The sequence below is a fragment of the Maylandia zebra genome, linkage group LG7 (genome assembly GCF_041146795.1).
Source record: "Maylandia zebra isolate NMK-2024a linkage group LG7, Mzebra_GT3a, whole genome shotgun sequence".
NCBI lineage: Eukaryota > Metazoa > Chordata > Actinopteri > Cichliformes > Cichlidae > Maylandia > Maylandia zebra.
Genome location: NC_135173.1, coordinates 9,572,550 through 9,587,695, shown reverse-complemented (window position 1 = coordinate 9,587,695; position 15,146 = coordinate 9,572,550). Strand labels below are relative to the sequence as shown.

At 42.0% G+C, this 15,146-nt stretch overlaps 1 protein-coding gene and 1 long non-coding RNA gene across 2 annotated transcripts; one reads left to right on the top strand and one right to left on the bottom strand.

Moving 5' to 3' along the window:
- Positions 1–2,045: 2,045 nt before the first annotated feature.
- On the bottom strand, positions 2,046–13,089 carry LOC143419346 (uncharacterized). The gene is made up of 3 exons (XR_013099300.1): positions 12,966–13,089; positions 12,733–12,800; positions 2,046–3,615 (listed from the first exon to the last, which is right to left on the bottom strand). It is a non-coding gene; the product is annotated as an uncharacterized LOC143419346 (long non-coding RNA).
- Positions 5,636–14,397, top strand: LOC101464508 (uncharacterized). Its single transcript, XM_004553367.5, has 2 exons — positions 5,636–11,885; positions 12,901–14,397. The coding sequence occupies exons 1-2, from the start codon at positions 5,678–5,680 to the stop codon at positions 13,608–13,610; spliced, it is 6,918 nt and encodes a 2,305-aa protein (XP_004553424.4). The 5' UTR covers positions 5,636–5,677; the 3' UTR covers positions 13,611–14,397.
- The last annotated feature ends 749 nt before the right edge of the window (positions 14,398–15,146 follow it).

The window sequence follows — 15,146 nt, the reverse complement described above, 5'->3', positions numbered from 1 at the left end:
GTCAAAGATAACAAAGCTTTACAGGCATAAAATAGTTTTTGCACCAACGAAATTAAACTTAGCATCTTTTGCAGTGTGTCCTTAAAAAATATGAGGACACTGGACAAGTGGAGGACCAAAGAAGAAGTGGCAGGGCTAAAATAAATTATGGATAAGTTGCTATACTGTATTTCCATTTTTATTCACGTTTCAGTAAATTACTGCAACTATGTCACCATAAATTACTAGTTCAAATTAGTTTTGTTTCATTAATTATGGGTCATGTCAGATTAGTTTTAACATGAATTTGCACACACTGTCATAGTTAGACTTTCCTGTCCAGACAGATATACAGAAATAAGTATGAATTTTATAGTTTCGTGAGTCCATTTTGTTCATTCAACAACAAAAATGTTTTTAATCAGAATCATAATTTTGCAGTTTTTATCTCTACCAAAAACATCTGTTATGTTCTTGTGGTTTTAAAATGTTTTTTGTAATGACAGAAAATTCAAAATCCCCATAAATGCATTTAACTATGGGGTTGTAATAAAAAAAATATGTGAAGGATTCACGTATGTTCTGTCTTCTTTTTTTTTTATTGCAGTTTCTCCAAAGAGTTGAACACCTTTTTTTAAAGCATTTTATTATCATTCTTCAATGCAGCGTTTCTTAAATTAAGCTATTAGCACCCCCTAGTGGTACACTTGATTACTACAGTCATCCATCCATTCACTTCCGCTTATCCTAATCAGGGTCGTCAGGGCCGCAGGATTTTTTTCCATCCATCCATTCTCTTCCGCTTATCCTTTTCAGGGTCGCGGGGGGTGCTGGAGCCTATCCCAGCTGTCATAGGGCGAGACAGGTCAGGTCAGACTGGACAGGTCGCCAGTCTGTCGCAGGGCCAACACACAGGGACAGACAACCATTCACACTCACATTCATTCACACATTCACACCTAGTGGCAATTTGGATTATCCAATTAACCTATCCCCACAAGCTGCATGCATCTTTGGACGGTGGGAGGAAGCCGGAGTACCCGGAGAGAACCCACGCAAACACGGGGAGAACATGCAAACTCCACACAGAAAGACCCCAGCCTGATGGTGGAATTGAACTCAGGACCTTCTTGCTGTGCGGCAACAGTGCTAACCACCGTGCCACCGTGCTGCAACGTGTGAAGGTAGAGATAAAAAATAAAAATAAAAAAGAAAGAAAGAAGAGAGCTACATGTCTGCGTGAGACCAAAACAAAGCAGTGAAATTGATTTTTAAAAATCCAGTTTCAGAGAAAAAACGTATTTCAGGACATGGTGAAAAAAATTGATTGCCATTATTTTAACGATGGAGCATTAAAGGTGTTTGTTGTGCTCCTTTAAAAGGGCGTGTGTTTTTTCTCCCACAAGATTTCGCCCTTGCTAGGGGCTATTATAAAGGTTTTAGAGCTATTATTGAACTGGGTTGTATGTAAACTTGTTTTCACTACTGAAAAAAAAAAATCACAAACTAGCCATAAGTCAAAATTTAATTATCTCAAAATCTTAAGGCACTGAGAAAATAACTTGAAACTCAAGGCTTTTATGTCGACATTTGGAGACGATAATGTGAAATTTTGAGTATGATGAAATGTTGTTTTTTTAATTTATGAGACACTTCTAGCTTGTGCCAGCAGGTGGCAGTGAAGTAGTGGAAATGCATTGAAGGGCTTTTTACAAGTGTTTGTTTTCCTGTGGAAATCACCCTGCTCACTGACCCTCACCACTGTGCCATCAAACCTTACTCATGTTGGGAGTGGTCAGCTGCACGTGTTTTCATCACTATTGCACAACAACAAGTTAGTCACTAGTTTAATTAAATGCAATATCTAAAAACTATTATTCATTTAATGTCAATGTTGGGCAATTAAAATTAAAATGCTGTCTTTCGTCACATACTAATATTAGATGAAAGATATCTCTCTGTTATGGCACTGAAACATTTCAGTCTACATCCACTGCCTTGAAAGAAGAAGTCTTAATCTGTGCAGAGAGATCGGAAAGGTAGTGTACACAGTGTTCACGAGCGCTTACTCAAAAATGAGATTTGTTTATTTCTTTTGGCTGACATAGCTCATTAGATTGCACACTGACTCTTTAAACAGTTTTCACAGAGAAGAGAAGACAGTTTGAAGTACATAGAGCTTATTTCTGGTTCCTATCACACAAGTCAGTGGAAAGACGATAACGCTTTGCAGCATCTTCAGCAGAGGCAGAAAGTCCAGCTACCTGACTGCTATGCTCGAGGACAGATTTGAGGTATCATTTTGTAGTATTCTACTCCAACTGGGAGGGAAATAGCTCAACTTTTTATTTCCCCACATTTGGCATCTTCAGTGACTTTATTATCGTTTTAAACATTAAACTTGGAGTAGCTCAAATTCTGAAAATAAAGACCAGCTCTCACAGTTTGGTTTTCTGCACTCTTACTCGTGGCACGCTGGAATAATAAACAGTTTTATTGTTTTAACATTGTCAGGCAGCCATACTTTGCCTTTTCACGTGCAGTGAAGTATTATATGGCAACACCTGACTAATGTCATAATGTTTAGCAGTCTCTAAAAATATGACTGTGGAAGTGGTGCTGAGAAGAAGAAGGTTTAGTAAATAAGGGGTTTCTGCGGTGCGTTCAGGCACACCTTTATGTGAGTTTATCTCTAGGCTATTGTCTGTGTATGATGCATGGTTTCTATTAAGTGCAGCTGGGACATTTACAGTATGCAGCACAAATCTATTCAGTATGAACATCAGGTTATGATGGAAAACCGAACGGCTACGTCTCTGTAGAACCTTTACTACAACACACGCTTCACACGTTTTTAAAAGAAAAAGCACCTCTCCTGCAATGGAAAAATACCTCTTTATTCGATGTGCATGCCAGGGTCTCAGAAATGTCGGCTCCTGGTGGGCAGGCAGTGACAACAACAGATAAGCTGTTCCCATGTTAAGCCTGTTTTCCATATCCTTTATCAGGACGAGGATTATTAAATATAAGTTTTAAACAATTTCTTAACGAATTCCAGGATTTTGGATTAGAAACTAATTGACCTGACGTTATCTGGTGTTGGCTAGCTGCAGGAAATTCAGCCCAGATGTGAGGGACATTTGATTGTCTCACTTTTAAGAGTCACTATCAGTGTTCAATGAAAAACATTCTCACACATGGCAAAGGATTGCATCCGTTACTGCAGAATTAAAGATCCAGGCAAATCATGTGAATATGACTATAGGCGCATTTTTATAACAGAGAGGGATGAAGGAGACTTTACATTTGGGCCCATTCACATGATTAGGCCAGGTACTGCATCACAGAGCTGAATATTTATTTATTCTTGGCATGCGAGCCGAGAGATGGTGGAATAACGCAGGTAGGGTTATACCTTCAGGCAGGCAGACTGAGTGTGGTGTTACAGGAGGCTGGCGCTGCACTATGACAGCTGTTGGGTTCACTCCAGTGCAGCTGGAAATGAGACACTTATGCACATAACAGACGCAAACGACGGCACTGGCTCCTTTGCCCGAAGTGGATGGAGATGAAGTGGTCTGCCAGGACGCTCAGGCAGCAGAGCCCGGATTGATGGTCAGATGTTTGTTCTAGTCCCTATGGAAAAAAAAAAAAAAAAAAAAAAAGCACAGTGTTTACATGATCAGGGACAGAGAGTGGACCCAGCCAACTCACCGAGGGAATTCAAAACACTGTATCCCAAAAGGGCACCATGAAGAGAAAAAAGCTGCAGTCCATAAATGGATAAAGCAGGAGTGAGGTTATTATTGGGAACAATGGAGCTGCTGACTGGGATCTGGAGCTGTCAAAGAAACAAAATGAATTCATTCAAATGAATCTAGCCTTTACATGTCGATCGACTGCTCTAAAAACTCCAATCGTTCTCATTTCATCGTGCGGCCCGTGCGTCAGGCTACTTTGTTGTGGTTAAGCAGTAAATGTCTGAGATTTAGGGTTGGCCGCTCTGTAAAAGATGCAGCCCTGTGATAATAAATCAATACAGCCTAATGCTAGGAGAGCGTAAACATTTATCTCACACCATTTCCCAGTGTAAGTGTTGAAGTACTGAAGTGCCTGTGAAAGGTGAAAGGACACTTATTCCTGGCTTTTATCCTGCCAACAGTTGTCAAACGTCAAATGAGCTCATAGCTGCATTAGCACAGCAGGAGAAGGAGGAGGAGGAGAACCATCCAACTTGAAATTTAAAGTTAGACAGAGAAGGGTTACACAGATTACAATAGCCAAAACATTTTAAAATACTCCTCTCTGAGACCAACCGCAGGATTTAAAGCTGTTACGCTCTTAGACGATGCAGTTTCTCCAGATGCGTTCGTGACCTCGCAGACCGGCGATGTGCCGCATCCAGCCTTCTACTTCAATCGTTTTTCATTTCTAACCTGAGGCTTCCCACGGTGCTCTCACTAAACAAATGGTTTCCTTTGTCATTATTAAAGGACAGCTGAGAAATCTCTCAGCTGGTCAAATAGACACAGACAAAAAAGTGCGCAGAGATCGTGTCTCGGTCGATAAGTAAGATCATTTTAGTGGTCTAACAAACATTAAAAACAGACACATTTCTGAAACATCAAACACTGGCATTGCATGCTATCACTCATATCTCATATCCTGTTGTGGGACTGACATTTACACCCGTGGTCCGAGAAAGTAAAGCCTCATTATCCAAACTCCCTGTGAAGCAGATGCCTCATTTAGTTCATGTGACTCGGTTTTCTCTCTTTCCTGTTTTCTGACTATATGTAGACAAAACGAATTAGCCAAGACCCCAAATACAGATGAACAGTCTGTACATAGTCAGATCAACCTCTCCACCCAGAGATTGCCTCACCGATCCCTGACACTTGTTGGGGATTAGAACTGTCCGAATAAAGTCAATAGTACACGAGATATTTATCTCTTCTGGAACTGTGTTTTAATCAAATGGTCTTCTTAGATAAATCAGACATTCCTGCCCACCATTAATCATGAGCTGAACTAAGCCTCACAGTTTACAGTAAAATGAAGCATGCCCATTCAAATCTGAATAACAGCCTCTTGGCTTCAGTCCAGCAGCAGCTTTTTTGCTTCAAATGTTACATGTGCCATTCACATGTTTGTGTACGCATTGTCAGGAAGCTCGGGACGCTCTTGCCAAAGCAACTGCGACACACATGCATATTCAAGTCCGTGATACATTTATCATTACAGCATAGAGGGAGAATGTGTTGCAAATGTTCTTCATTAACTGATGTGAGTGGAATTAGAATCAATTGTAATCCAATAAATTGTTAAGACATGTGCTTTCTAAAGTTTCCATGTTTTATAATGTTTCCCAAGTGGTTACTAACTGCTGCAGTTAATTCTGCTTATATTATGAGGCAGAAATATCTTCGGCTTTCCTCACGCTTCATCCATATCATTCACTATCTTAAAAACGTACCTACTCTCACTTTTCTGTTTTATTTTCCCCTCTTTCTTTCTTCCTTCCTTCATTTTTCTCAGATATCTCACAGATTCACTTTTCACTGCACAGCTCCATCATTTCCCACTCCCTCCTCTTCTCCCTCCCACCTTTCCTCCTTCGCTGCGCTTCTCACAAACTGAGGTGGGTGTTTTTACACTCTCTCCCTCCTCTCCCTTCACTCTTTGCTCTCAGGCTGCAATGAGGTTAACAGCCCTGTGCGTATGTGGGACCCTGCTGGCCTTCTCAAGTCTTTCTTGGATCACAGCAGACTCTGATGAAGGAATACTCCTTGTGGATAAAGGATTTGGTCCCTGCACTGTAACACTGACGCCTGGGGGGCAGTGCAGACAGGTGCAGCATGAGAACACGTGCCCTTACTTACTCACTTTGCCACCGCTGAGGATTCACCTGCCACAGCAGCTCAAAGAGCTGGAGAAGATCGTGGAGGACCTGCAGAAGCTGAAGGACAGTGTGGATGAACTGCGGGAGATCTGCGCAGACTGTACAGTAAGCCAAACTGAGAGAGAGTGTGGAAGGCACAGAGAGAATGAGCGTGAGACGCTGAGTGAGGAGACGGATAGACGTGAGGATGACAGAAACTGGGTGAATGAGAGACTTCAAGAGAATGGTTTTAAACAAGAGTGCAGCACAGTCAGTGTTATGGAAGGAGATGGAGACTCGGAAAAAACAGGCACTCTGGAAGAGAAAGAAAGAAAGAAATGGGAGACAGAAAGAGAGAGCAATGGAGGACTCATAAAAGAAACTCTGACAGAAGTGCTGGAAACTGACGGAACAACTCAATCAGACAGAGGAAAAGGAAAGGACAAAGTAGTTCCAACAAAGGTAACAACTGGTGGTGTAAATGAGGGAACAGTAGGAGAAAATGTTGCTGACAAAAACAATAGGCAGGGGGAGAGAGACAGAAATAAAGACACCGCCGGAGAAGAGAATTCAAAGGGATATCAAGAGAATAATCTGGAGCATGGAAAAGAAAGAAAGACTTTCACTAATGTAAATAAAACTGAAGAAAGTGGTCATCACGTGTGGCAAGATAAAACAGAGGAAACAGAGACCCAAACTGCAGCCAGTGATAGGATAAAGATGTCAGAGAACCATGATGAGAATACAAATCAGGAGCAAGAGCAGAGCAGGGAGGAGAAGAAAAAGGAAATGGAAAAGAGAGTACAAGTAGAGCAAAATAATGAGGAACGAAAACAGACCGAAAAAATCAGGCACACTGAAAAAGAAAAGACTATAAAAGAGGGGGGCGAGGGCAGAGAGACGGGAAAGGAGATCAAAACAGAAGACGAAGAGACAGAGAGTGGAGAGGGAGACGATAGAGAATTACCATCCAGCGAAGCAACTAAAAGGACAGACTTTGTTTCAATCAGCCCAACTCCTCACTCTACAATTAATATAGCTCTAGGGCTAGACTCTGTGGACTCGAATGAAGCTACGTCATCTATTCCATCTCCCCCAATGCCCAGCTCCACCTTGCATTATATCACAGATGTCAGTCACGAGATAACAACCCAAAACACAGGCCTTGTAGCAGCTGGGATTTCTAAGCCTCCAAAAGCTGATGCAAATACTCACACAGAAACTACAATGAGCACAGGGAGTGGACAACACATAACCAATCAAACTACTACATCCAGGTCAGGCCTCCACAGTCACATTAGTTCAACTACGACAACTACAGTCACCACAGCTCATCATCAGGATTTAACTGTAGGAGCTATAGATGACAGCCGCTGGACAGCTAAAAAGAACATCAGCTCAAATACTAAGATTGGAGCAAAACCTCTGCCAGGCCAAGGACCAAAGCCTGGCAAAAGACCAAAATACAACCAAAAGAAGCATCCTTTTCACCACAAACCCAGAATCGACCAAAGACCTAAACCTCAACCTGGCAAAGACCCAAAAGGAGTCGAAACTTCAAAACCTAAGCAAAGAATTCCCCCTCATATTTTACCCACTGATCAAAATTTGAATAACGATTCTATACCTAAATATGGCCAAAATTATACATCTGATCAAAACAAGTTACCTACTCAAAAGTCAAAACCTAATGAAAAGACTGTGACTCCTATTTGGACACCTCCGCCACATCACAGACCTCAGAATGCAAACACGGCCGGATCTGATGAATATCCTGATCAAGTTACTGCTACTAATCAAACCGAGATTGAACCGAAATCCGAGAAGGGAATAGTCCATAATCCAAAAACTGAGAAGCCGGACCAAAATCAAAAAATAGAAAAATGGTCAAAAGGTGGAGAAAAAACAACAACTGACCAAAAACCTGGCTACAGTGGGACATCTGATGAAAATCCAACGCAAGTGTCTTATTTTAATCAAGATTCAACACCGCGAAAGAAGACCACACCTGATCTAACGAAAACACCCCCCAACCAAAAGTCTAAAATCACGCAGATCATCCCTACAAAACAAAAACCTGTCCAAGAGCCTGAATCAAAAGAAAGTCCAACAGCTAGCTATGCAGAAAAAGCTAAACAAAATGAGACATCTGATGAAAATCCCTTGCATGTGTCTAATTCTAATCAGGATTCAACACCGCGAAAGAAGACCACACCTGATCTACCAAAAACACCCCCTAAGGAAAAGCCTAAAACCAGACAGAACATCCCTACAAAACCAAAACCTGTCCAGGAGCCTAAATCAAAAGTAAGTCCAACAGCTAGCTATGCAGAAAAAGCTAAACAAAATGAGACATCTGATGAAAATCCAATGCAAGTGTCCTATTCTAATCAAGATCCCATATCTGGAAAGAAGACTATACCTGATCTACCAAAAACACCCCCCAACCAAAAGCCTAAAACCAGACAGAACATCCCTACAAAACCCAAACATGTCCAAGAGCCTGAATCAAAAGAAAGTCCAACAGCTAGCTACACAGAAAAACCTGAACAAAAGCAGACATCTGATGAAAATCCCTCACAAGTGTCTAATTCTAATCAAGATTCAACACCGCGAAAGAAGACCATGCCTGATCTAATGAAAACACTCCCTAACGAAAAGCCTAAAACCAGACAGAACATCCCTACAAAACCCAAACCTGTCCAAGATCGTGAATCAAAAGAAAGTCGAACAGCTAGCTACACAGAAAAAGCTAAACAAAATGAGACATCTGATGAATATCCCTCGCATGTGTCTAATTCTAATCAGGATTCAACACCGCGAAAGAAGACTACAACTGATCTACTGAAAACACCCCCTAAGGAAAAGCCTAAAACCAGACAGAACATCCCTACAAAACCAAAACCTGTCCAAGAGCCTAAATCAAAAGTAAGTCCAACAGCTAGCTATGCAGAAAAAGCTAAACAAAATGAGACATCTGATGAAAATCCAATGCAAGTGTCCTATTCTAATCAAGATCCCATATCTGGAAAGAAGACTATACCTGATCTACCAAAAACACCCCCCAACCAAAAGCCTAAAACCAGACAGAACATCCCTACAAAACCCAAACATGTCCAAGAGCCTGAATCAAAAGAAAGTCCAACAGCTAGCTACACAGAAAAACCTAAACAAAAGGAGACATCTGATGAAAATCCCTCACAAGTGTCTAATTCTAATCAAGATTCAACACCGCGAAAGAAGACTACACCTGATCTACTGAAAACACCCCCTAAGGAAAAGCCTAAAACCAGACAGAACATCCCTACAAAACCCAAACCTGTCCAAGAACCTGAATCAAAAGTAAGTCCAACAGCTAACTATGCAGAAAAAGCTAAACAAAATGAGACATCTGATGAAAATCCAATGCAAGTGTCCTATTCTAATCAAGATCCCATATCTGGAAAGAAGACTATACCTGATCTACCAAAAACACCCCCCAACCAAAAGCCTAAAACCAGACAGAACATCCCTACAAAACCAAAACCTGTCCAAGAGCCTAAATCAAAAGAAAGTCTAACAGCTAGCTATGCAGAAAAAGCTAAACAAAATGAGACATCTGATGAAAATCCATCGCAAGTGCCTTATTCTAATCAAGATCCCATATCTGGAAAGAAGACTACACCAGATCTACCAAAAACACCCCCCAACCAAAAGCCTAAAATCACCCAGATCATCCCTACAAAACCCAAACATGTCCAAGAGCCTGAATCAAAAGAAAGTCCAACAGCTAGCTACACAGAAAAACCTAAACAAAAGCAGACATCTGATGAAAATCCCTCACAAGTGTCTAATTCTAATCAAGATTCAACACCGCGAAAGAAGACCACACCTGATCTACTGAAAACACCCCCTAAGGAAAAGCCTAAAACCAGACAGAACATCCCTACAAAACCCAAACCTGTCCAAGAACCTGAATCAAAAGTAAGTCCAACAGCTAGCTATGCAGAAAAAGCTAAACAAAATGAGACATCTGATGAAAATCCATCGCAAGTGTCCTATTTTAATCAAGATCCAGCATCTGGAAAGAAGACCACACCTGATCTACTGAAAACACCCCCTGAGGAAAAGCCTAAAACCAGACAGAATGTCCCTACAAAACCCAAACTTGTCCAAGAGCCTGAATCAAAAGAAAGTCCAACAGCAAGATACACAGAAAAACCTAAACAAAATGAGACATCTGATGAAAATCCCTCACATGTGTCTAATTCTAATCAAGATTTAATAACTGGAAAGAAGACCATGCCTGATTTACTGAAAACACCCCCCAACCAAAAGCCTAAAACCAGCCAGAACATTCCCGTGAAACCTAAACCCACCCAAACGTCTGAATCAAAAGACAGTCCAACAGCTAGCTACACAGAAATACCTAACCAAAGGGAGACATTTGATGAAAATCTCTCATACATCTCCAATTCTACTCAAGATTCAACATCTGGAAAAAAGACCATGCCTGATCTACCAAAAACACCTGGCAACCAAAAGCCTAAAATCACCCAGATCATCCCTACAAAACCCAAACCTGTCCAAGAGCCTAAATCAAAAGAAAGTCCGACAGCTAGTTATGCAGAAAAAGCTAAACAAAATGAGACATCTGATGAATATCCCTCACACGTCTCTAATTCTAATCAAGATCCAACATTTGGAAAGAAGACCATATCGGATCTAATGAAAACACCCCCCAACCAAAAGCCTAAAGCCAGACAGAAGATCTCCACAAAACCCAAACCTGTCCAAGAGCCTGAATCAAAAGAAAGTCCAACAGCTAGCTACACAGAAAAACCTAAACAAAAGCAGACATCTGATGAAAATCCATCACACATGTCTAATTCTAATCAAGATCCAACACCAGGAAAGAAAACCATGCCTGAGATCATGAAAACACCCCCCAACCAAAAGCCTAAAGCCAGACAGAACATCCCTACAAAACCCAAACCTGATCAAGTGCCCAACCAACCAAGCCATACAAAACCTGGGACAAGCTTCAAGCCAAAACCGAATGTAAGGCCCAAAACTGGCCCCAAACCACCAGAAACCAGTCACAACTTTAAAACACCTAAGCTTGGAGAAACGCCTAATCTGAATGCCAAGCCTGCACCTCGGGCAGAGTCCAATAGAACGTCAAAACCAAGGCTTCCCTTCATTTACCGACCACGAAGCATGCCTACAGTTAGGCCAGGAGCACCACCAGTTCAAAGGCCAAAACCAGCAGTGCAACCAAAGCTAAGTCCAAAGACCAAAACAGATCCACCTAACATCAGCTGGACTACTTCAGATCACACCCAAACCTCTCAAATCAACACGCCTTCTACATCTGGCCCCATAAAGCATACTGCTGAAGTGACTCATTCCCCAGGGGACAGAGAGTTCAATCCCAGTCTAAGTAAAACTGTCACTCCAGGTCCAAAGACCTCCAACAGTCTGGAAAATGGAGCCTTCCCTCACCTTCAAAGTCAGCCTAAAGATTCCACTATGAGCCCAAACAACAGGATTGTGTCTGATCTGAGGCCACAAACAGCCAGTCAACCAGCATCAATCCCAATGACAACAAAACCAAACAAAATCATCAGTGGGATCCTCACAAGTGTTATCCCTAGCACCACTCCAGGATCCTCAAAGTCAAAGACAAATTCTGGCTCAGACACACAAACTGAGAAACATCACAAGATGGAAGAAATAGCTCCTGCATTCTCTACATCTCCTTCTCCCATATCTCACACCATCTCTCCACCCAGCCCTGACTTCAGGTCAACAACTGCGACCACCCCTGGCCCCAAGCACCCCGAGCTCGCTGCCGAGGCTTCCACTCCCAGTGCACGTGAGTTACGAGTGAAAATCAACCAGGTGGCTGCTTTCTTCAATAACAGCCTGAGTCCTAATGGCAGACCACCAAACATACACCACAAAGACCACTCAGAAGAGAACCAGGGAGGCATCAGGCCTGACAACACGGACGGCAAACTGCCAACAGACAAACCACCTAAAGGCAAGAGATTCTGTTTTATTCTATCACACTGATCCTGTTTTGTCTCTGTGTGCTTGTGAAATGTAAACTGTTTCTGCCAGTCAGCTGCAAGACATGTTAGTGATCAATGCAGATTATACTGGGCTTGAAATGCGAAGCACGCATACATTCAAGGTCCCAAGGCCGAGAAATGTGCAATGAATTGTGCCACATTAGTATCTGAATGCTTATTGCTTTATTACTACTCAAAAAGACATAAATAAGACCACTAATAATGACTTAAGCTGAAAGGAATTAAGCAATACAATCTCATAGTAAACTCTAATGATCCTCATAATATAATTATGTGGGCAGATTTGTATCATACATCACTGGCTATTATTTGTCAAAGGAGGAATCTGCATGTGTGTGAAATGTGTCGCTCCTAATGAATGTCATGACTAAAGATAAAACCACAACTATGCAAAGACCAACAGCTTTAAACCATCCTTTTGTGGAGAGCTGTTTACAGAGAGTGAACTCAACAAGTGGCTATTTTTCCCCCAGCAATTAATTAAAATAACATTTACCAGCATCCATGACATCATAGAGTAAAAGCAGAAGGTTAATAGGATTTTAAATGCACGCTTTTCTTTCTCTAACTGCCTGTTATTGCCTCATTTCACCTTCTTTTTAAAAGTCAGGAGGAAAATATAGGAAAGTTGGACTAGACAATCAATTATTTTAAAGGTGAAATTATTAAACTTCCTTCACGTGTATGCCTCCAACACCATTTCTGTTTTAAACGATATCTTTTCATCTACCGTGGAGGTCCACTTTGAAGGCCCTCACACACAGTAACTCTTTTTATGGTGGAAAAGCCACTGACCTGATGCACTCGTGACCTCAGCCAGCTCATTTCACGAATAAATCCCAGCTGCGAGATGATAATATCACCTGGAATATGAGAGAGAGAAGATGAGAGAAAACAGGGCTTAAATAAATCAGGGCTTACTGGCTTTTTAAGAAATGTGTCATTTCTTCCATTGTGTTACAGTTACCATGCTACCGAGAGACTGCTCAGATCACCTGCTCAGGGGAAAAACAAAAAGCGGGCTTTACCTGGTGACCCCTGACCTCCGCACTAGTAGCTTCTCGGTGTACTGTGAGATGGAGCAGGAGGGTGGAGGGTGGACAGTCCTGCAGCGCCGCCAGGACGGCAGCGTGAACTTCAACCGCACCTGGGCAGAATACCAATCCGGCTTCGGGGAGCTTGACAGAGGGGAGTTTTGGCTGGGCAACAACATCATCCACCTGCTGACCCGCGACAGGGAGATGGTGCTGCGGGTGGAGCTGGAGGATTTTGACGGGTTGACGGGGTATGCGCAGTACGAGCAGTTCAAGGTGGCCAGCGAACGCCTGCGCTATAGACTGACAGTAGACAGTTACTCGGGCACCGCAGGTAATGCTCTCCGCTTCAGCAAAAAGTACGATCACAGCAACAGGGCGTTCACCACGCCGGACAGGGACCACGACCGCTACCCCTCCGGGAACTGCGGGGCCTACTACAGCTCCGGCTGGTGGTTTGACGCCTGCATGAGCGCAAACCTTAACGGGAGATATTACGACGGGAGGTACAAAGGTGTGCGGAATGGGATTTTCTGGGGGACATGGCACAACATATTATCAGAGTACTACCCCACCAATGAGAGACAGTCTTTTAAGAGAGTGAGGATGATGATCAGACCTAAAGACTTTGTGCCATAAGATGTGCTGGGGAAAGAAAACAAGGGTTTAAATACCATCGTCAACGATAAGCCCGCAGGATACTCCATAAAAGTTTAATGAAATCTAGTGTACGCTCCACACTATTTAACCAGTAAGGCAACACTGCCGCCCTGTGGTGTTTTCTATAATGTGTTGTTTACAATAACAGGATGTATATACTAGTGACAAAAGCAGGGTTGCCTAGTTTCTTTTATAACCTTTCCATAATAAAGTGATAACATTGCTTTTGTCGAGAGGGGAATTTGAAAATGAAGGAAATCTTCATGTGAAGAGTTATTTTTCTACCAGTGATATGAATCCAAGGTGACCAGGTGCCCCACTTCACGGCATGTTTATCCTTTTGCCCCTCTCCACTCCAACCAAGGCCCCGCATTTTAAGAAACATGTGGCGATCCGTGGATGCGTCCTTATCAAACAGAAATGACAAGTAGGAGTATTAGGACTGTAGAATAAGGAAATATAGGAGTGCACAAAGACTAGAAAGCTCGTTACATACGCATCGGTTTCAAATAAATCGTCATTCCTATCACACCGATGCCAACCCTGACACCAGCATAGTTTTGTGTAATTATTTGTATTTATTTCGTCAGTAACAAAACAAATGGTTTGCCCCACATGTAGTATGTTGGGATCTGGTCACCGTGACGGGTATGTAGCATAAGAGACTTTTATTACATGTACTGGAAGGGCAGTTCATAGATTGAAGCTGTCTGTGGTGTGTTGAATGCTTTTGTTTTGTTAAAATGAATAAAATGAGTTTACAGAAGCATTTGCATTCAGTTCGTTTTCCTCTGTAATAATCAGCAGCACAGATTAGCCAAAATCCAATAACAAATATAGCTAAATTAAAAATAACTAGAAGTGCAACACCAGGGTCTTCCGACTCATGACGGGCTGCTCCACCTCCACCATATTAGGCTTCGGTAACAGGGGTCCAAACTCATTTTTTTCCTACACCCTTTGCGACGAACCTAACGTCACTTCCGACCTGATAGCGTAATCCTACTGATTGGACAGGACCGGTAGAGGGGAGGTTCTAAGTTTGCGCCGTTTACGCAAGACTCTACATCCGGTTTGTTAAGCGTATGAGAGTGACACGGAGCAACACCAGAAGTCAATTACTTTCCCTTCAACCCAAAATCATAAACTTAAATAAAAAGTAAGGTGACGTGGAAAAGTATGATTTTTAATATTGGACAGTCCACAGAGCATAGAGAGTAGCAGAGGTTTTGGAAAGCTTGAGCTTAGTGCAAAGCAAATATGATGTTTCTTTTGAAAGATTGTTGAGAAATATTCAATAAAGTTTGTCAGCCGATTCCTGGCAATAGGTCCTGTTACGCTGACTTTGTGTCAGCACCTGAGAAATTACTAGTAGATTTTGGTATGATCCAAAATTTTAATGACCATCAAATCCCTGTGATTAATAATTAGTTAACAAAACGTGCTAATTATGTGCTATAGACTATAACTAAAATAGACATGACAGTAAACACAAAAAAGGTTCAGATGCTTTTC

Coding starts and splice junctions, on each gene's coding strand:
- LOC101464508 (XM_004553367.5), top strand. CDS start 5,678: ATGAGGTTAACAGCCCTGTGCGTATGTGGGACCCTGCTGGCCTTCTCA. Junction 11,886..12,900: donor AACAGACAAACCACCTAAAG/GCAAGAGATTCT, acceptor ATTGTGTTACAG/TTACCATGCTACCGAGAGAC.